The sequence below is a fragment of the Neophocaena asiaeorientalis genome, unplaced genomic scaffold (genome assembly GCF_003031525.2).
Source record: "Neophocaena asiaeorientalis asiaeorientalis breed wild unplaced genomic scaffold, Neophocaena_asiaeorientalis_V1.1 scaffold118, whole genome shotgun sequence".
NCBI classification, from domain to species: Eukaryota; Metazoa; Chordata; class Mammalia; order Artiodactyla; family Phocoenidae; genus Neophocaena; species Neophocaena asiaeorientalis.
Genome location: NW_020175528.1, coordinates 6,153,219 through 6,171,341, shown reverse-complemented (window position 1 = coordinate 6,171,341; position 18,123 = coordinate 6,153,219). Strand labels below are relative to the sequence as shown.

Below are 18,123 nucleotides of genomic sequence, written 5' to 3'. Positions count from 1 at the left end.
AATACTATTAAGATCATATTCTGTTGTTTCAAAGTACGTTAATTGATTCTGGAATGATCAGGATAGACCACATGCCTGATATTGTCTGTGGGTATAGCGGGAATAAGGCTTCACAGAAGTAGAAATAGAGAACTCATATTTCATTTGTTTTAAGCACTGGTGTTTTTCTGTCCAGCCTCCTGTAATTGTTGTCTAAAGTGTAAGGAAAAGAATAAAATAGAGGTTTTTGATTTAGTTAATAGAAGAACATACCTTATGTATAAAAGCTACATGAAAGAATGACATCTTGTGACGTGTGTGTGTGTGTGTGTGTGTGTGTGTGTGTGTGTGTGTTTTCCTTTAAAATTGAAACAGTGCGCACTCTACCATACCAGTGGTTAATTTCTGAATTCAGCGGACACATTGTATATTTTTGATTGGCCATTTCCTTTGAGGCTCATCTAGTAAGACAAAATCATGTTACGTATATTGCTTTCAATTAACTACATTTCCTTGGTCAGGATCTTCCCTTTCTGTGCTCTAAAAGCAAAGGTATATCCCTTCAGGTGAACCTCTATTATACTGTTTTTATGAAATGAGTCATGTTCAGAATAAGGAGACAAGTGTGGGAAAGAATAAAGGACAAAATAAAGTGTCTCCCAACACTCAGGTACTTCTAGCTCTGTTTCTTTATATCTTCCTTTTTCTACAGACAATTGAGATAGCTTAATGAATTTCAAAAGGCTATATTTTAGGAGAATTTTAGGCTGTATTCAGTGATATGCTGGTAAATGTCTAACAACTAGTTCTTTGAGTTGGAGGATGCCCTGATTTGTAGTGTTAGCCCAGTTCTGTGTTCTGAATAGTTCTACCACGGCTGATTTCAGGCTTCCAGTGTGAAGTCAGAAGGAAAGCCAAATGCTCTGGGGAGCCAGTGTGAGCTGGCTGCAGTATGCCACTGGCTGGATGTGCTATTTTTTGCTATCAGGCTGCTTAATCTTAAATGTACAACAGAATATTATACTCTAGCTGTATCAACAGAATGAGGGATGACAGCCAAAATGCCAAACATATCAATCTTAAAATGAAGTTTATGTAGGGAGATAGTGATTTATCTCATAGTATGTAGTGTTTGCCAAGTAATCTCATGTATATATATATATGTACATATGTGTCAGATATCATTAAATGTTTGCATTTGTGTGTAACTTGATTCAATAGTTTATATCTGCAAAATTTAAAAACATAGAAGGCATTTATTTTAAAAACATAAAAATAAAACTTCGTATTTGTGGTACTTTGGAACGTCTTATCTTTACTTTCAGAGGGATATGGAATGTCCCATACATGGCTAACGTGTACTTAATTAAAGGAAAGACACTCCGATCAGAGATGAATGAAAGGAACTATTTTGTTCGTGATAAATTGGATCCTGATATGGCTCTTTGCCGAAATGCTAGAGAAATGGTAGGGTATACAATAATGGCTTGCTTGAATGTCTCTATAAGATGGCTTGCTTTCCCAGTTGATGTGTCATTTGTTTTGGTGCCCTTTTTCTTTCTAATTTATAGTACTAGCCAATTTTTTTGGTTCTGTATTGAAATACTGGAAGCAATTATGGAGAATAATTTACCTGTGGAACATTTACCTATAGAAACAACTTGAAAAAAGTTAGGCTTGGTGCTTAGGTTAACTCATAAGCAACAGTAAGATTTTCAATAATAAACATAGAGATTTATTACAAATCAGCTTTGCATTTTTAAGAATTTGCCTTTACTTTCATTTGAAATTCTGTAGTTAAAACCTGACCTAATTAAAGTTAACTGTATGAAGCCTGGGTGAAATGATCAGTTACACATTTAAGAAAAACACACTTTTGTCCTGAAATCAATGTCCATATTTTCTCTATCATTATTAACCCCATACTCTCAAAAAGTAGGTTCCTTACCACTAATCTGGGAGAAGGATTGAAACATGTAGTCTATTTAATCTATGTGAAAAATTAATGATACATTGCTATTCTACAAATGTACTGTCTTGATAAAACTTAAGTGATTGTAGAAAATAGTTTGTTTTTCAAAATGTGTTAATACGTCTTAAAACGTATTAACGTTAATACGTCAGAAAACCATTTATATGGTTTCCTGTTTTAAAATGGTTGGGTTATTTTATTCAAATTTATATAAGCAAATGTGATTTTGGAAAAAATCAGGAAAGTTGGCAAGTACTTTTTTTCTGGTTTAATAAGGCATGTATTGTTTGAATATATTTGTTTTTCCTATAAACTTATGTCCATTGTTACATTGAATATACTCAGTACTTGTGATTGTAATTTGTGCTCATGTTTGGCTAATTTGACTCAACAGCGCATCCTGGAATGGCCATTCTTACACCTTTTTCCTTTCTCTTAATTTTGTATCTAATGACAATTCTACTAAGGAATGAGCTTGGATTTATGTTTGACCAGCAGAAAAAAAAAAAGGGCTGGAGTTGTTTCTTTGTGTGCGCTGTAAGCTTTGCTTGTTCTGCATGTTGTCTGTGAAGGACATTTCAGAATGTCAGCTTTTGATCAAAGGCTGCTATTTTTATTTACCTAAGAATACCTGAGAGAGTGGGTGTGCAGGTCAACTTACCCAATCCTTCTCTTCATTTTAGACTTTACAAAGGGAAAAAGACTCCCCTACTCCGGAAACATTCCAAATGCTCAGGCCCCCAAAGGTGTTATTTTTATTTATTTTTACTTGTTTTGGTTTATTTAATTTTATTTATTTAATTAAAATACTAGATATTGTCTAGAAGTAAAGTTTAAGAGTCTTCTTTCCTTTTAGCTTGGTGTAAACAGTCGGTATTCATTGGTTCTGAATCTGTATATGTATGTGTGTGCTTTGCATGTTGGGGTACACATTGTGTGATATTCACTTCTTAGTTCTTTGGGCTGATTTAGATTTTATGGTTGACAAATGAGAAAGTTAAATCCAAATCACTTTAACTAGTTTTTCCAGTTTTTGTTTTTTTAAGGGAGAGAAGCAGTAGGAGTAAGTATAAAGTACATCCTGATTAAAATGAGATTTGGCTACTCTTCACCATTTTTTTTTTTTTTGTATTACTAACTAACTCTTTTACTATTAAAACAGGTACAAAAAGAAACAACCTTACCTTAATGGTGTTTGCCACGTTTATTTGGTTTGGGGCAAGGACAGGAGACTGATTTTCTTTAGCTGCCTCGTAATGCAGGAGTAATTTCTGTGTTCAGTCTCTAAATATCAGGACAATAAAAGTATGAAATAGACTGACAAAATAAAATTGACCTTTGAATTCTTGTTTAAAAATGTGATATCTTCTTTGAAAGGGAAAGAAGCCGAAAGAGGTACAATTAATTGCACTTTGGTGTCTCAAAAATATTTCTGCTTTCAAACAGGAATTCTTTTTCCTTGATGTCTACATTTAGGACCAATGAGAAAGGGACAAAAACAGTTATCCTTCTTTTTTTCAGTTGAGTGTCAGTGCTATCAATTAGTTTTGTGTGGTGTCTGAATTCATAATTAATGAAAATTTTATTTTTTATTTTAAATCATGCATGTTTTATATGAAAAATAAAAATGCATGTTCCTGAATGAGATATAAAAGTTGAAATTAATATCTTCTGTATATTTTTCCTATGGTTAAATTTATGGTCTTGTACTTTCCTCCAAGATGATTAATACTATTATTTTTTGGCATATAGGGTGTGTTTATGTACATTTCTAATAGACATGAATTTGGAAGACTATTATCAACTGCTAATTATAATATTTCCCATTATAACAATGACCTCTGGCAGATTTTTGAAAATCCTGTGGTATGTATTTCATGCTCAGCTTCATTTATTACTTATTTTCCTATAACTCTAAATGGATGTAAATCAGTTAGGTTAATAATATGAAAATATGGTAAGAGGCTTTAAAAAGGTATCTTTAATTATATTTTTTAAGGCATAATTATATTTCTTGACTAAGAACTTTCTTTTTAAAGACATGAGGTTTGGGGAAGGGAATTATCAGTTTCTTTGATTTCTCCCAATATCTCTGTTTATATATTCAAAAACTCCAACAAATTTTTAATCACAATTTCAGAGGAAAATGTTTAAAAGTAGCTCACGTATGACAATATTACATTTTGACTTTCAGGAAAAGAATTCAAAAAGTTAGTTTGTGAAAATGGATTTTATCATTTTGTTTGTTTTTTATAACAATTTTGTGAATGTACACCAAAGATAGCTAGAGAAAATTGCAGAGTAAGTGGATTCAGCATATAAAGTCTTAAGTTGAGGAAATGATTTCCTTTTGAAGTCCAAAATTATTTCTTTTCTGAAAGATTTGAATCATGTAGACATTAATTCCTTTTTTGTTTTACTGGGTTGGTTTTCTTTAGTCAAGTTGGCACAATTATTCAAGGGAAAATACTCTCTCTAATCTCTGTAATACTACTATTTATGGTTTTCTCCTTCCCAATAGTGAAAGTTTTAAATTACAAAGACTCAATCCACCTGATGAGAATTGTCTTTTATTTTGTAGTAGTTGACTTTTGGGAATAGTAAATTTAATGGTCTCTGGAACTCTGTTGAAGGAAAAAGAATATCTTTTGACTTTTTTGGGGTATTTAAAAAATACTTTTGTTTCATTTTAGCTGCGTATCTCCATCTTTCACAGGAGTAGAACTGAAAAGAGGCATTTTTTAAATGGTGAGGGTGGAATTACATATTTTACTTTGGCACTGAATCTCTTGGTATTTTGAGACAGAATTATTTGATTTCTTGGGTAATAATTAGTTTCCTGAAAAAAATTTCCCAAGTTATATCCTGTAGATATTTGTGTGAGAATTCAAATCTTTAGAGAGTATGCAATGAATATATCAGAAATAATAGGAACTGCTTTTCTTTCCATGCTTTGTTTTTGGTAAATTAGCCTGACTGACATGCCTCATGAGGGGTATCCCATAGCAAAATATTTAATGATTATCCCATTATCAGAACTTCTAAGAAATTAGTAAAGTCAGATTGTTCTATGACATTTGAAAAGCAGTCTAAAATGAAAAATTAATATTAATGCTTTAATGTAAAATCTTAGGAGCTTATTTCTTTAATTTCAAAAAATCTATAATGATGCCAGGAAAGGATACTTAAAAATATTTAAAGGTTCTGAAATGTTATGTATGATTATTTACTGCTAATTTTCCCCCATGTTTTGGAATCAGAGAACCAATTAATATTAAAGGGAATAATGAGATAATACAGTAATTTCATCCTTATAATGATATACTATGTATAAAGTACATTTGTTAAAGAATTTGAAGATAACTTTTATTCTTCCATATCAAAAATTTCTGAGTTACACATAAGCAGAGATATGCAAAACTAAGAATGGCAAATAAATTATCAGAGCCCTTCTGAATTGTGGCCTCAAAAGATATATTTCAGACAAATATTTTTGAAACATATTTTGATTGGAATTATTTTGAGCCTGTATCTCAATTCTTTCCTGTTTGCTCACTTAATTTGTACTTTGCAAAGAGAAAATTAAGAATTTTGTTAAATGGTCTAAATATATTTAAGAAAAGATCATTTTGGATATTGACTCATATTTTAATATATACCCTTTAAATATTGGGCTTTTAAATAAAACACTTGACCCAGGAAAAGGATTCCTTAGCTGATATTGACAAAAATTGATGTATCTTAGTGTGGGGCTTACGTGTCAGTGATTGGACTAAGAGAAGATTCAGGTTCATGAATTAGTATGAAGAGGAGCTATTTTTCAATATACGGTCTTATACCTTAATTTCAGTAACTAAAAGATATGAAATAGTAACCCCATGATCATTCTTTGATACACATCTAAAACTGAAGGCAGAAATTTTAAATACATTTTAAAAAATCAAAATTATTTTAGAGTAATTCACTATAAAATTATAAGTAAGGCCAAGTTGATTAATATTTTTACGAATTTTAGTAATTTTTACTAAAATTTTACGAATATTTGTTGGTAGGATTATGTTCCTTATCTTTCACTTTTAAAACACACACATTTACCTACACCTATTTATATGCATAGAATATAGTATACAAATATAGTGACTATAAGATTACTCAAATTTTAAAATCCTGAGTTATAAAAGTCCGTAAATAAAAATTTTGCATTTCATAAAATGACGTGAACATACACAGAATCAGGCAAAGTTTAAAAAACATAAACTGTGGTTTCTGAAAATTCCTACTTTGTCCACTACATGTAGTCATTTATAAATTGCTTGAGCAATTTCTAAAGTGCATGTACTTTATATTTTCTATTAAAGTATTTATGAAAAGGTTTTTGCTTTAATCTGTGCAATTGATTTTTTTGTAGGACTGGAAGGAAAAGTATATAAACCGAGATTATTCGAAGATTTTCACTGAAAATATAGTTGAACAGGTTTGTATTAATAATTACTATGATATGTAGAGCATTTTTGCTGTATTTTCCAGCAGGGAATATTATTAATGCAATACTGCTTTAGCAGCAGATGTTGTGAAAGTGGAGAAACTTTATCCTTTAGGTAAAATTCATATGACATAATTACCAGTTTTACAGCCGTAAGGGTCATACAGTTGTAAACATGTAGAAAAATGAGAATTAACAATAATTTTAAGATCATGCCATTGTTTTAGCATACTCCCAAATGTTATAGCTATCTCAAAAATAAGGAATTCTTGGCAGATCTCTGGTGTAGGCCTCTTTCAATGAAAGTTTATCTTTGAAAGAAATTGAGCTCCAAGCGTCTCTTCTCAGAGAGGTCTTTTAAAAAACGAACTCTGTTTGAGGTTAGTGTTCCAAACTATTGCTAATACCTTATTTCAGAGAATGTAACGTGTCTAAAATGTCTTTAATTCTGAGATGCTCTGTTATTTTGTGTACCATGAGAAAGGAAAAAAATACTGCCAATTAAACTATGACGCAATGTTTTCTAGTCACTTAGAATTTTTAATTTTACGCATATTGAAAGAGCTATTTTAGACTTATTAAGGCATATATGTTATAGAGCACTGTATACATAATAGCATTTCATTTCAATGAGTGGTAGTATAAATCATTTAAAAAGATGTTTCAAAAGGCAAGTCAACAAGTGCCGTGCCAACTAAAGTGAGGACAGAATGAATGCCTGACCAAGTGTACATGCCCTGCGGCGTTAACAACATCACTATGGCTGCCTGGCCAACTGTGTCTCTAAGACACGTCTTGATTGCACAGATGTTAAAATGCAAACAAAATAAGTAAATAAATGAAAATAAAAGTCTTAGAAATTGTTTTAAAAAAAAACCAAAACCCAAACTAGTATTGTTTGTAACAGTACTGTCAGTAATGTTGGGCAAACTTCTTAAAAAGACATCTAAGTGAGATAAATATTGAATATTCTGTACTTTTGAAATGCCATTTCTTAGTAAAAAGACACAAAATATTATTCTCTTAATGGTGATATCATGTTTTATATATAGCCTTGTCCAGATGTTTTTTGGTTTCCTATATTTTCTGAAAAAGCCTGCGATGAATTGGTGGAAGAAATGGAGCATTATGGCCAGTGGTCTGGGGGAAAACATCATGTAAGTTGTCATTTCACACAAAGAACTAAAATGTGTGTGTGGGGCAAGGAGGAGTGTAGATATTTAGAGAAGGTAGAGGAGGTTTGTCCTTTTTGTCTTACATCTCTGAGTCTTAGACCTAAAAGAAGGGGCTACCCAAGGCTGTCAAGAGAACTCTTGTTTTTAGCCTAATTCTGGTACTAATTGTTTAACATTTAATCTATCCGGGCCTCAGTTTCATCTCCAGTTACACTGGATAGGCCTTAAGGGTCAGTGTCTCCTGGCTGGGGATGGTAAGGTAATGCCTATTGTGTGACACTGCTCTTCTCCAAGGTCACTTTTTATTCTCTGCATTTTTGCAGTGAGCTGTAGTGAAAATACCAAGACAGAGTTTCTCTGGTTGACTGCCAAAGCTATTTTTTTGTGTGTAGACATAGGAAGGAGGAATCTGTTTGAATGCCTTTGGTGTAATTCAGTTTTGCATTTACATTCAGAGTCAAAGACTTGGCTGAAAGCATTACTGTAGGTGGTTCAAAGTATTTCTTTTCCTCTGAGAACCCACAGATGCCAGCTCCTTCACAGTACTGAGGAATTTTCGTGGAATGTTCTGGAATATCACTGCCTCTGCTCAATTATATATTCCCCAGCTAGTTAGCTGATCAGGAAGACAGAAGTTCAAAGTATGAGGAAGAGCTTGAAGTCAGCAGGTTGTAGGATAATGAAAAGCAATCATGGAAGGACTTTGGGTGCCACAAAATAAAAGTGAGGAACTTGGCAGGGAAAGTTTATTTTCAGTGACAGGTAATCCAAGTGGCAGACAGACAGAATCTATGCCCATCACCAGCTAAGACTGCCTGAAGGGTCACTGTAAAAACACTCATTTTTTAGGGGACACGGGAAGGCTTTGGCAATCAATTTGATTTACTTTCTCATCAGACCTCACATATCTATTAAATAAGTAGGAAAGCAGTCTTACTCTGTAATACTTTGCTTCATCATTGATACATTTGCAAAGCCACGTTATCTAAGTTATTTTGATAGTTTCGCAATTAAAGCAGATGGTACAGCGTAATTGGACTGTTATTTTTATTGTCTGTTATGATCTTGTGGTTGAAAAAATTCCAAGATAATGTACGTGTGAATTGCACACAGACCACAGTTTATGATGTCATGAATACTCTTTTTAGGATAGCCGTATATCTGGTGGTTATGAAAATGTCCCAACTGATGATATCCACATGAAGCAAATTGGTCTGGAGAATGTATGGCTTCATTTTATCCGGGAATTTATTGCGCCTGTTACGCTGAAGGTCTTTGCAGGCTATTATACTAAGGTAATTATCCTCCCATTCCTGCTGCCTACCTCCTACCAGTTTTTACACAAATGTGCTATTTTATATTGTATTGATAAGCAAATCCATTGATTTACTCTGCTCTTTTAGGGGTTTGCACTCTTGAATTTCGTAGTAAAATACTCCCCTGAAAGACAACGCTCTCTTCGCCCTCATCATGACGCTTCTACATTTACCATCAACATTGCACTCAATAATGTGGGAGAAGATTTTCAGGTAATTATGGCTTTTTTTTTTTACATTTTTCAAAAGAAATATGTCATTATGAAAGGGCTTTGCCTTATTTTTTTTTAGATTCTGCTTAGATATCATCATTTGAATTTTATCACTCATTAAAAATGAAACAACAAGTTGATACATTTATTGGTCTATCTTTTTTAGGGAGGTGGATGCAAATTTCTAAGGTACAATTGCTCTATTGAGTCACCAAGAAAAGGCTGGAGTTTCATGCATCCAGGGAGACTCACGCATTTGCATGAAGGACTTCCTGTTAAAAATGGAACGAGATACATCGCTGTGTCATTTATAGATCCCTAAGTTATTTACTTTTCATTGAATTCAGTTTTCTTTTGGAATGGATGCCTGGCATGAACATGTCTTTGAAGTTGTGCTTGAGACGATGAGAAGAATATTTAAATAACTTCCACAGAACAACTTCACTTTGGGCCAAACATTTGAAAAACTTTTTATAAAAAATTGATATTTCTTAATATCTGCTCTGAGCCTTAAAACACAGATTGAAGAAGAAGAAAAAGGAAAAAAAATGTAAAAGCAAATATTTATTTCTATGCCTTATTGTCTCTGAGAATAATAACAATTTTCTGAAATTGTGTTTCAGTTGATAAAGTATTCAGGTACAGATGAACAAGTGACAAATGAGACTAATAATATTTTCTTATTAAAAGGCTGGGAAGAGTTTTATTTATCAACATGTAGACAAAATGGATATAAATGAAAATTTCAAAAATTTTAATTTTTGAAATGCTGAAAAACTGGAGTTCTAACTGAATTTGTATGCAACTAATTGTGTAAGTGCTTTCTTGACTGCCTATATAGGTACCTTTTACAGTAGTTACTGAAGGAATACAAAGAACAATATTACACAGTGTTTTTCCTCAAGAAACTTAGTACAAAGTATAACTGAGGTACATATCCAGTGGAAAACATTTCTGTTTAGATTGTTAGACAGATTTTTTTACATTTGCAGTAGAAATCAAGCCTTATGTTCCTTCAGATGAATTTTCCAAGGTAGATTATATTAAGTAGATGTTAGATTTAGGACAGCTTTTGAGCCTTTCGATTTCTTAAAGTACATCAAGTATCAACTTAAGATCAGCAAGTGTCCTTAACTCAAAACAGGGTTGTTGTTTTTTTTTTTATTCTAGAAAATAATGAGGAAAAAGAAAATTTCATTGAGATTAGTAGTAACACTTTATGACTTTTTTTAAAAAACTCTTTTTACGTTTTTAAGTACTTGAATTTTATATCAGGAAGATAAAGTTGGTGAGCCTTTGTTCTTCCCTTTTGCCTTTTGTCTTCCTCCTAATTCTTTTCTTCAGGAGGGTGATTCACATTTTTGTCTTCCCAGCATAGTCTCCATTTTGTCATTCTTACTCTTTTTTTTTTTTTTTGCGGTACGCGGGCCTCTCACTGTTGTGGCCTCTCCCGTTAAGGAGCACAGGCTCCGGACGCGCAGGCTCCGGACGTGCAGGCTCAGCGGCCATGGCTCACGGGACCAGCCGCTCCGCGGCATGTGGGATCCTACTGGACCAGGGCACGAACCCGTGTCCCCTGCATCAGCAGGCAGACTGTCAACCACTGCGCCACCAGGGAAGCCCCTATCCTTCTTACTCTTTTTATTACCTTCCTTTTATCCCACTTTAAGAAATTCCCCAACACCAAAAAATTTGTGACTTGAGTTTTTACCATTACTCTGAGTGAGGTTTAAATATTCTTATTGTAGCTACTGTTTTTAATTTAAAGGTTAAACTTGAAAAAAAGTTTTAAGTCATGGTGCCAAATTTCATTTTTCTAACACCATGTGTTAGAAAATTATGAAAAATAAAATAATTTAAAATAAGTTTCTGTTGTGTTCTCTTTATTATTGGTGATTTATCTTTAGAAGAGAATATATGGTGGAGTATACTGAAAGAATATCTGGATGCAATAGGCTGTGATTTTTAAATTTTGCTTGGTACATTTACTGATATCAGAACTTAATAAACATTCTAGTTATTGAATTCCAAATTGAATTGTAATACCTTCCATTTCAGACTGACTAGAGATTTCATCTAACTTATTTTACAAGTGAGAAAACAGAGACAAAAATATTTATTTGATATATATTGATTTACTCAATGGTGTTTTTCAAGTCCTTACTGTGGGCCAGGCACTGGTCCAAGCACTGAAGGTATGGTGATGAATAAGATGTTATATTACTGGGAGATGGATTTAGGAAATAAGGAGTTGGGTTCTATCGCCTTTTTGTTCTTTATTGGCACTTAATATCCAAAGTAAACTCCTACTATCCATCAACTTGATTGAAGAGATATTTTAATAATTATTTGTGAATTATATTACTATGCTTCAGGATGGTATTCTAAATATAAATACTGGTATGTCATGGATACCAACCATTCAGAACAGACTTTGGTTATAAAAAACAGTTCTACCAGTGCAAGCCAGCTTAATGTCCCTTGTGGTACACTTCAGAGGAAGGACATAACCAGATACTAGTTCTTTCCAGTAGCAGGTGGTGACTTATAGTAGCTATTTTAATCTCATGCTATGTTGCCAGAAATTGGATCAAGGCAATCAGCTGAGCACATTTTCTACCTTTCCTCTTTTTCCAGACTTCATGAAATGATATGAAATGTACTTTTAAATAGAACAATTTATCCTGAAGATTAAATCTAGTCCTACTGTTATCCTATCAACTATCATCATTATCTTATTACTCATCAAGTATTACTAAGTGCTGATCATAACATGGGCTGGGCACCGTATTAGAATAATTGGGGCCATTTATTGAGTCCCTACTGTAGGCCAGCTACTTTATGTAGGTTATCTATAATTGTCACAACAATCTCACAGTGCAAGTTTTATTATCCTCATTTTATGGAAGAAAACGAAATCTCAAGAAGATAAAATGACTTTCCTAAGGCCACACAATGGGCAAATTGCAGAAGCAGAGGTTGTCTGTAAACACAGATCTGTCTGGCTCCCAAAGGTCTGTCTTTTTCCACTAACTCCCAGTCTTTTTTTTTTTTTTGCGGTACGCGGGCCTCTCACTGCTGTGGCCTCTCCCGTTGCGGAGCCCAGGCTCCAGACTCGCAGGCTCAGCGGCCATGGCTCACGGGCCCAGCCGCTCCGCGGCATGTGGAATTCTTCCCGGACCGGGGCACGAACCCGTGTCCGCTGCATCGGCAGGCGGACTCTCAACCACTGCGCCACCAGGGAAGCCCAACTCGCAGTCTTTTGAAAACAAAACTGAATTGTAAGAATGGTCCCTGACTCTAATAGGATTATATCTGTGTAGGAGAAAGAGTTAAATTAATAAACAAAGACTATCAGATAAGGAAATACTATATAAAACGTGAACAATGAAAATGTGTGCACTTTGCAAGCAATGATTGCTATAAATGAACAGGAAGGAGGAGGGAGGACATCGGTGTTGATTGAAGTTCCCGGGGAGGTTTCATCAAACAAACAAAAAAAAGAACAATTCATAATTAATGAGCGAAAGTGTGACAAATTCCCTAAGTAGGTCAAAAATTTGAAAGCTGGAAACCAGGCAGGATTAGGTGGATAGGGAAAGCTATAGCTTGAAACATGTTCAGCTCTGGCAATCACTAATCTATTCTCTGTTTCTGTGAGTTCAGTTTTTTAAAATTCCACATATATGTGAGATCATACAGTATTTGTCTTTCTCTGTCCTATTTCACTTAGCACAATGCCCTTAAGCCTTATCCATGTTGTCACAAATGGCAATATTTCCTTCTACTTCATGGTTGAATAATATTCTAGAGTGTGTGCATGTGCGTGTGTGTGTGTGTGTGTGTATTTATATATATCATTTTTTCTTTACGCATTCATCCGTTGATAGACACTTAGGTTGTTGTTTCCACGTCTTGGCTGTTGTAAATAATGGTCCAGTGAACATGGGAATGTGAACAGCTTTTGGGGATGATTTAGTTTCCTTCAGATATATTCTCAGAAGTGGAATTGCTAGATCATATCATCGCAATTTTTAAGTTTTTGAGGAACCAAAATCTTTTACTATGGAAATACACCTGTGTATTAATTGTAAAGAAAAAAAAAGTAGAAAAGGGAATGTAATTTAATTACAATAAATTGAAGTGTATTGATGTCAATAGTAACTGTTGGTGTCTGCGGGTACATGTATGTGAGTGTGTGTGTATACATATATTACCAAAGGGCTTTAAATGCTAATGGTGGCATTTTTTCTCATCCTTAATGTGCATAGGAATTGATGTGAATATCTTCCCTTAATATGGATACTTTGGTAGTAGTCCAGTATATTAATTTTTTTCACTCTGCTTTATTTTTGAAAAACACTAGTAATTTACCTGTATTGGTAACTTACCTAAGAAATCAAGTACCCTTCTACAGAATAAACATATGGAAAACAGTTAACATACAATCTGAGTGGTCCATCCTAATGACAGAACCTCTTTATATTTTCCTTCACTCCTACTTTCCTGTCTGTCATATGCACTTCTTAATCTCCCTGCTTGCTAAGCCCTAAAGCCCATCTTGTATGACATTTTTGGGGCATGTCATTCATTTGGAATATGGAGTGGTCTATACAACAGATCTCTTCAAGTTGCAGGAAAGCCAAACAAAATTTTCTGTCACAGTTGGGAGTCAGTCTCAGTAAATACCTCACTTTGACTAGATGTTGACTATTTCAGAAAATTAAAGTCTTTAAACTTGACGAAAGCAGCTTTTGTCAAACTGCACTGTTTATCTGTGTCTTTCAGAATAGCAAGCTACAGACTTCTTTTAGTGTAACTCGTTATTAAGAAAAAGCCATTGGGGAGAAACCGGGGAAATGTATAAAGCTCTTCAATGAAAGCAATGAATTTTGGATTAAATTTGAAGAGAAATACACTAAGAAATAAGTAATGAAAAGAGAAGAAAACTGTACAGACAGACATGCTTTTAAAATGCAGAGTACTATATTGCTAAATTATTCTAATAAAAAGAATTAGAAAATTGGAAAGATGGATATATATGCAAGGGATGTGTGGACTTTATAAATTTCAAATCTTCTAGGCAGTTTCTTTTTAATTTTAAAGATAAACTTTAAATTATATTTTTGTTTTATCCTTAATATATTGAAACAAATTAGAAAATATTAATTTGGAAAAGTAGTTTCTTTGCTGATTCTTGAGGTACTGTAATTTTTTGTGATAAATCAAGTAACAATGATTATTTTAGCATGCTATTCTATCTTTACTGAAAAATGGTTGACTTAAAAAAATCTGATTAAACTCTTGAAAATTAGAAAAGAATTTCTGCCTATTTAACAAGATAAAATAAACAAGTAATCAACTTAAAGAATGGTTTTAACAAAAGAAATGGAAAACATCATGCATGCTATCAACAATTTAAGGAAAATCTTGTTCCTTTCAAATTATCTTCATCCCAAAGTAACTATTAGATGGCAAAAAGAGAATTCAGGGATGTAGAAGGAGAAAAACAAAATTCATGTAGATTTGTAATAAGTAATGAACTTCTCTGTGCTTAATTATAAAATAATTTTAAAAGACATTTTTCTTAACACTGATTTAAGTTCAGTTACTTTTCCTTTAGGAATGTAATCTGAAATGGCAGAAAAAATCCTTAAGGAAAGCACATAATGATATAAAATCCTGCACCTACTCAGGAGACTTTTAAAATTTGACAGAGCTTAACTTCCAGGTGAGAAATGGACAAATTAAAGCGTAACTTTCTTCTGCTGATCATAAATGATTAGATAATTGATTAATTGAAAATGTGCATATTTAAAAAATGAGATTATTATATTAAATTTTTTATTATTTTCATTTGTGATTACATAAATATACATTTTACAAATCTTGCCAAATTGTGACATCAGAGCCCCACCTTGTGGCCAGTGTAGATAACTAATAGAGTCTAAATTCTAAGCAAAAAGCAAGAGCCTTAAACTTATTTTTAGGTTCATGCTTTCAAAATGTTTCTTAAAGGCTAACATAAATAAAAATGATATAAATTTGGGTGATTTTTTTCAGGAATTCCTTTTTTTATTTTTGTAGATACAACACAGTGTTTTAAAAGGAGGAATTGGGATACCTTATTCTGAAATAAGGGGTAGCTAGCACATTCCCAGTTAGTACTGATGAAGTTGTTTTCTATACTTTATGTACTTTGGAAACTGCTAATCTGTTTTCACTAGGTAATATGGGCCAATGATAAAATCAGTTTACAAATGGTCAGACTCAATTACAACTGATACAGTAATTGCTTTTGAGTAAACAAAATAACTTACATGACTTTAGAAAACTTCCAAAGGGTATGATTATAAAGAACAAATATATTTTTAAAAATTCCTTTGTGGCAGGGAAAGGTAAATCACAATTTTTTTTTTTTCTCATAATCAGCACAGGGCTAGTAAAGTGCAGCAATGAAGACAGGTTCTCTGTTTTGGTTTTTTGAGGATTAAGGGAATTTGTTCCTGCTGAAGTTATTGAAGGGAGGTGTACTAGAGTAGTTCTAAATTACTGTAGCTCTCACGTATTCAGATGTTGCCCCACATCCTTCTTGATCATCTTTCCCTCCTTTGAGTTGCCTTGCACCCTGGCTGCTTCACTGAATTCAGGTGCTGCTCATCTAAGTCTAGAGCAATTTCGTTGATTTTCATATTGTCCTAAGGTGGCTTTCCTTTTGATCTTCTGTGAGCCGAGAGGAAATTTTAAAATATAACTATGATCAAAACCTCAATGGTTTCGTGTCTGTGATAGCAAGTCTCCAAAGATGGTCCTCGATGACCCATGCCTCCCAGGATTTGTATCTCAGCACACTTCGCTCTCACCTTGAACCTGGGTGGGCCTTCTGTAACCAGTGGAGTGCAGTAGAAGTTACTCTGCATAACTTCCAAGTTGAGTCAGGAGAGACCCAGTGGCTTTGATCACCTAGAACATTCACTTGTAGGCACTTCTGGAGTCCAGGTGCCATTCTGTGAAAAGCCCATGCCACATAAAAGCACTCCAGCCAACAGTGGAAGCTCAGTTACTACATCATCTGGCACCATGTGAGTGAATTATTTGGACATCAAGCTCTGTCGAACCTTCAGATGACTATTGTCCCCATGGTTGACTTCTGCCTGCAACCACATGTGAGTCCCCAAGCGAGAACCACCCAGCTGAGCCCAGTCAACCCACAGAGCCGTGAGAGAGGAAGATTACATTGTTTTGAGTCACTAAGTTCTGCATAGTTTATTACGCAGCAATAGATACAAAAACAGGGATAATTGCCCATACTTCCTCTCTAATTGGGCCTGCTTTCCTGAGCACTTAACGTACTGGATTGTTTATTTACCTTTCATTTTCCTCAATAAAGCCATGTTTCTTGAAGGAAGGGACTGGTCCTTATTCAGTCTTTTCAGTTTTAGAGAGAGCCTGGCATACGGTAGGCACTCATATGTGTGAATGAGTAATTGGGAGTTGATTTTATGTCTGAGATTTTGTTGTATTTGAATCAAAATGATCCCTGAGGGAAATAGGAGTTTTGAATTTAACAGACCAAAAATAAAAATAAATCTATGTGTTCTTTGGCTGTGCTGTGTGAGGTAAAGACTTGAGAAAGACTGTACAATCTGTTCCTGAATAAAAGAATATGTAGGCAGCCCCAAGTTGGATAGAGTGATGTACTAAGATGTTATAAAAAGAAACCCATATCACTGTTATCCTCAATATCCTGTGAGAAAGGACCAGGACAGGGAATGGTCAGTTTATGAGTAAACTGCTTGGCGGCCATATGTGTACTAGACTTTAAATAAATATTTTGAATTGAATGAATTTGGTTTTACACATCTTAAAACAGTTTTTAGTAAAATGCAAAAGCATTATATCCATATACTGACTAAAAAATCTATATTTTATCATCCCACTTTAAGAAATAGTTCTAAAGTAGAAACATGTGAAAACGGTGGATTTCTAAATGCCAAGGAGAGTGTGTCCTTGAGGTGTATTTTCACAGGAACTACTGTTGTTACCATAGTTACAGATTACACTGCTCATTGGGTGTGGCTTGTTGATTTTAACCAAACAGCATTTTAACATCTATTCAGTATGGTGCTAGAAATGTGATCAATAATGGAATTAAAACTTTATAATTTCAGAAGTATGGACCTGTATGAATTTGTTCAAAAAATGAATTGTTTAGGAGAGCTGTAATGTGGATGATGTCAGAAAGAAAAAACAGAATTTAGAAACTTCTTGACTGCAGACTAGGGAAAAAGTATTTTTATACAAATACAGAGGAGATATCTTTAACTGTTTAAAATTGGTAAAGGATTTGGCAGATCTGAGACGTTGAAAGGGTAACAAACAGTGAATTCAAGTGTGTAAAGTGACAGACATGGGAGAGAACAATGAAATCAAGGAGTTATAATCAATCTAATTATAGTCCAAAGTGAGGATGTGAAAAATGGACATAAACCCCACCTAACTTGCCAATGATTAGAAAGGTTTCATCTCCTAATTTGGGGCGTTTGTTTTGGCCTTAAGATTTCAGATTCTATTTTGGGGGGACGCATGTTGTGTGCACTGTTTTTCACATAGTTTCATCCTTCAGCAGACTTTCTTGCAAATATTTATTCCAATGTTTCCTTATTTTTTAAAGTCTAAAATGAGGACAGAAGGAGATGTGCAGAATGTGTACTTGTCCATGTCGCATGATTAATTGGAGAGCTCGGATGTTTGTAGCCCAGAATGTAAAGCCTCAATGATGGTTTACATTTGTAACAGTTACATGTAATTTTCCCTGAACATCCCTGTGCTTCCCAGATTTTCCACCCACTCATAGTTAAGTGGGGCCGTGTGACTGTTTTTTGGCCACTGGCCTGTGACCAGAAATAATGTGGATCACTCCCAAGGCCAAACATTTAAAAGCCCATTATAGTGACCCTTGAAGCATATATATACAGAGATGTCT

General features: G+C 33.9%; 1 protein-coding gene across 2 annotated transcripts in view; it reads left to right on the top strand.

Annotated features, from left to right (window-relative positions):
* The window catches only part of PLOD2 (procollagen-lysine,2-oxoglutarate 5-dioxygenase 2), a 102,226-nt gene extending 91,664 nt beyond the window's left edge, over positions 1 to 10,562 (top strand). The window contains exons 13-20 of one of the 2 annotated variants that reach the window (XM_024769144.1): positions 1,305 to 1,446; positions 2,635 to 2,697; positions 3,704 to 3,817; positions 6,360 to 6,425; positions 7,487 to 7,591; positions 8,758 to 8,904; positions 9,013 to 9,138; positions 9,304 to 10,562. In XM_024769144.1, the coding sequence (XP_024624912.1) occupies positions 1,305 to 1,446; positions 2,635 to 2,697; positions 3,704 to 3,817; positions 6,360 to 6,425; positions 7,487 to 7,591; positions 8,758 to 8,904; positions 9,013 to 9,138; positions 9,304 to 9,459 (919 nt within the window). In that variant the 3' untranslated portion in view covers positions 9,460 to 10,562. The remainder of the gene's footprint in view (positions 1 to 1,304; positions 1,447 to 2,634; positions 2,698 to 3,703; positions 3,818 to 6,359; positions 6,426 to 7,486; positions 7,592 to 8,757; positions 8,905 to 9,012; positions 9,139 to 9,303) is intronic. The other variant, XM_024769145.1, reaches the window with a different exon arrangement.
* Positions 10,563 to 18,123: the final 7,561 nt, after the last annotated feature.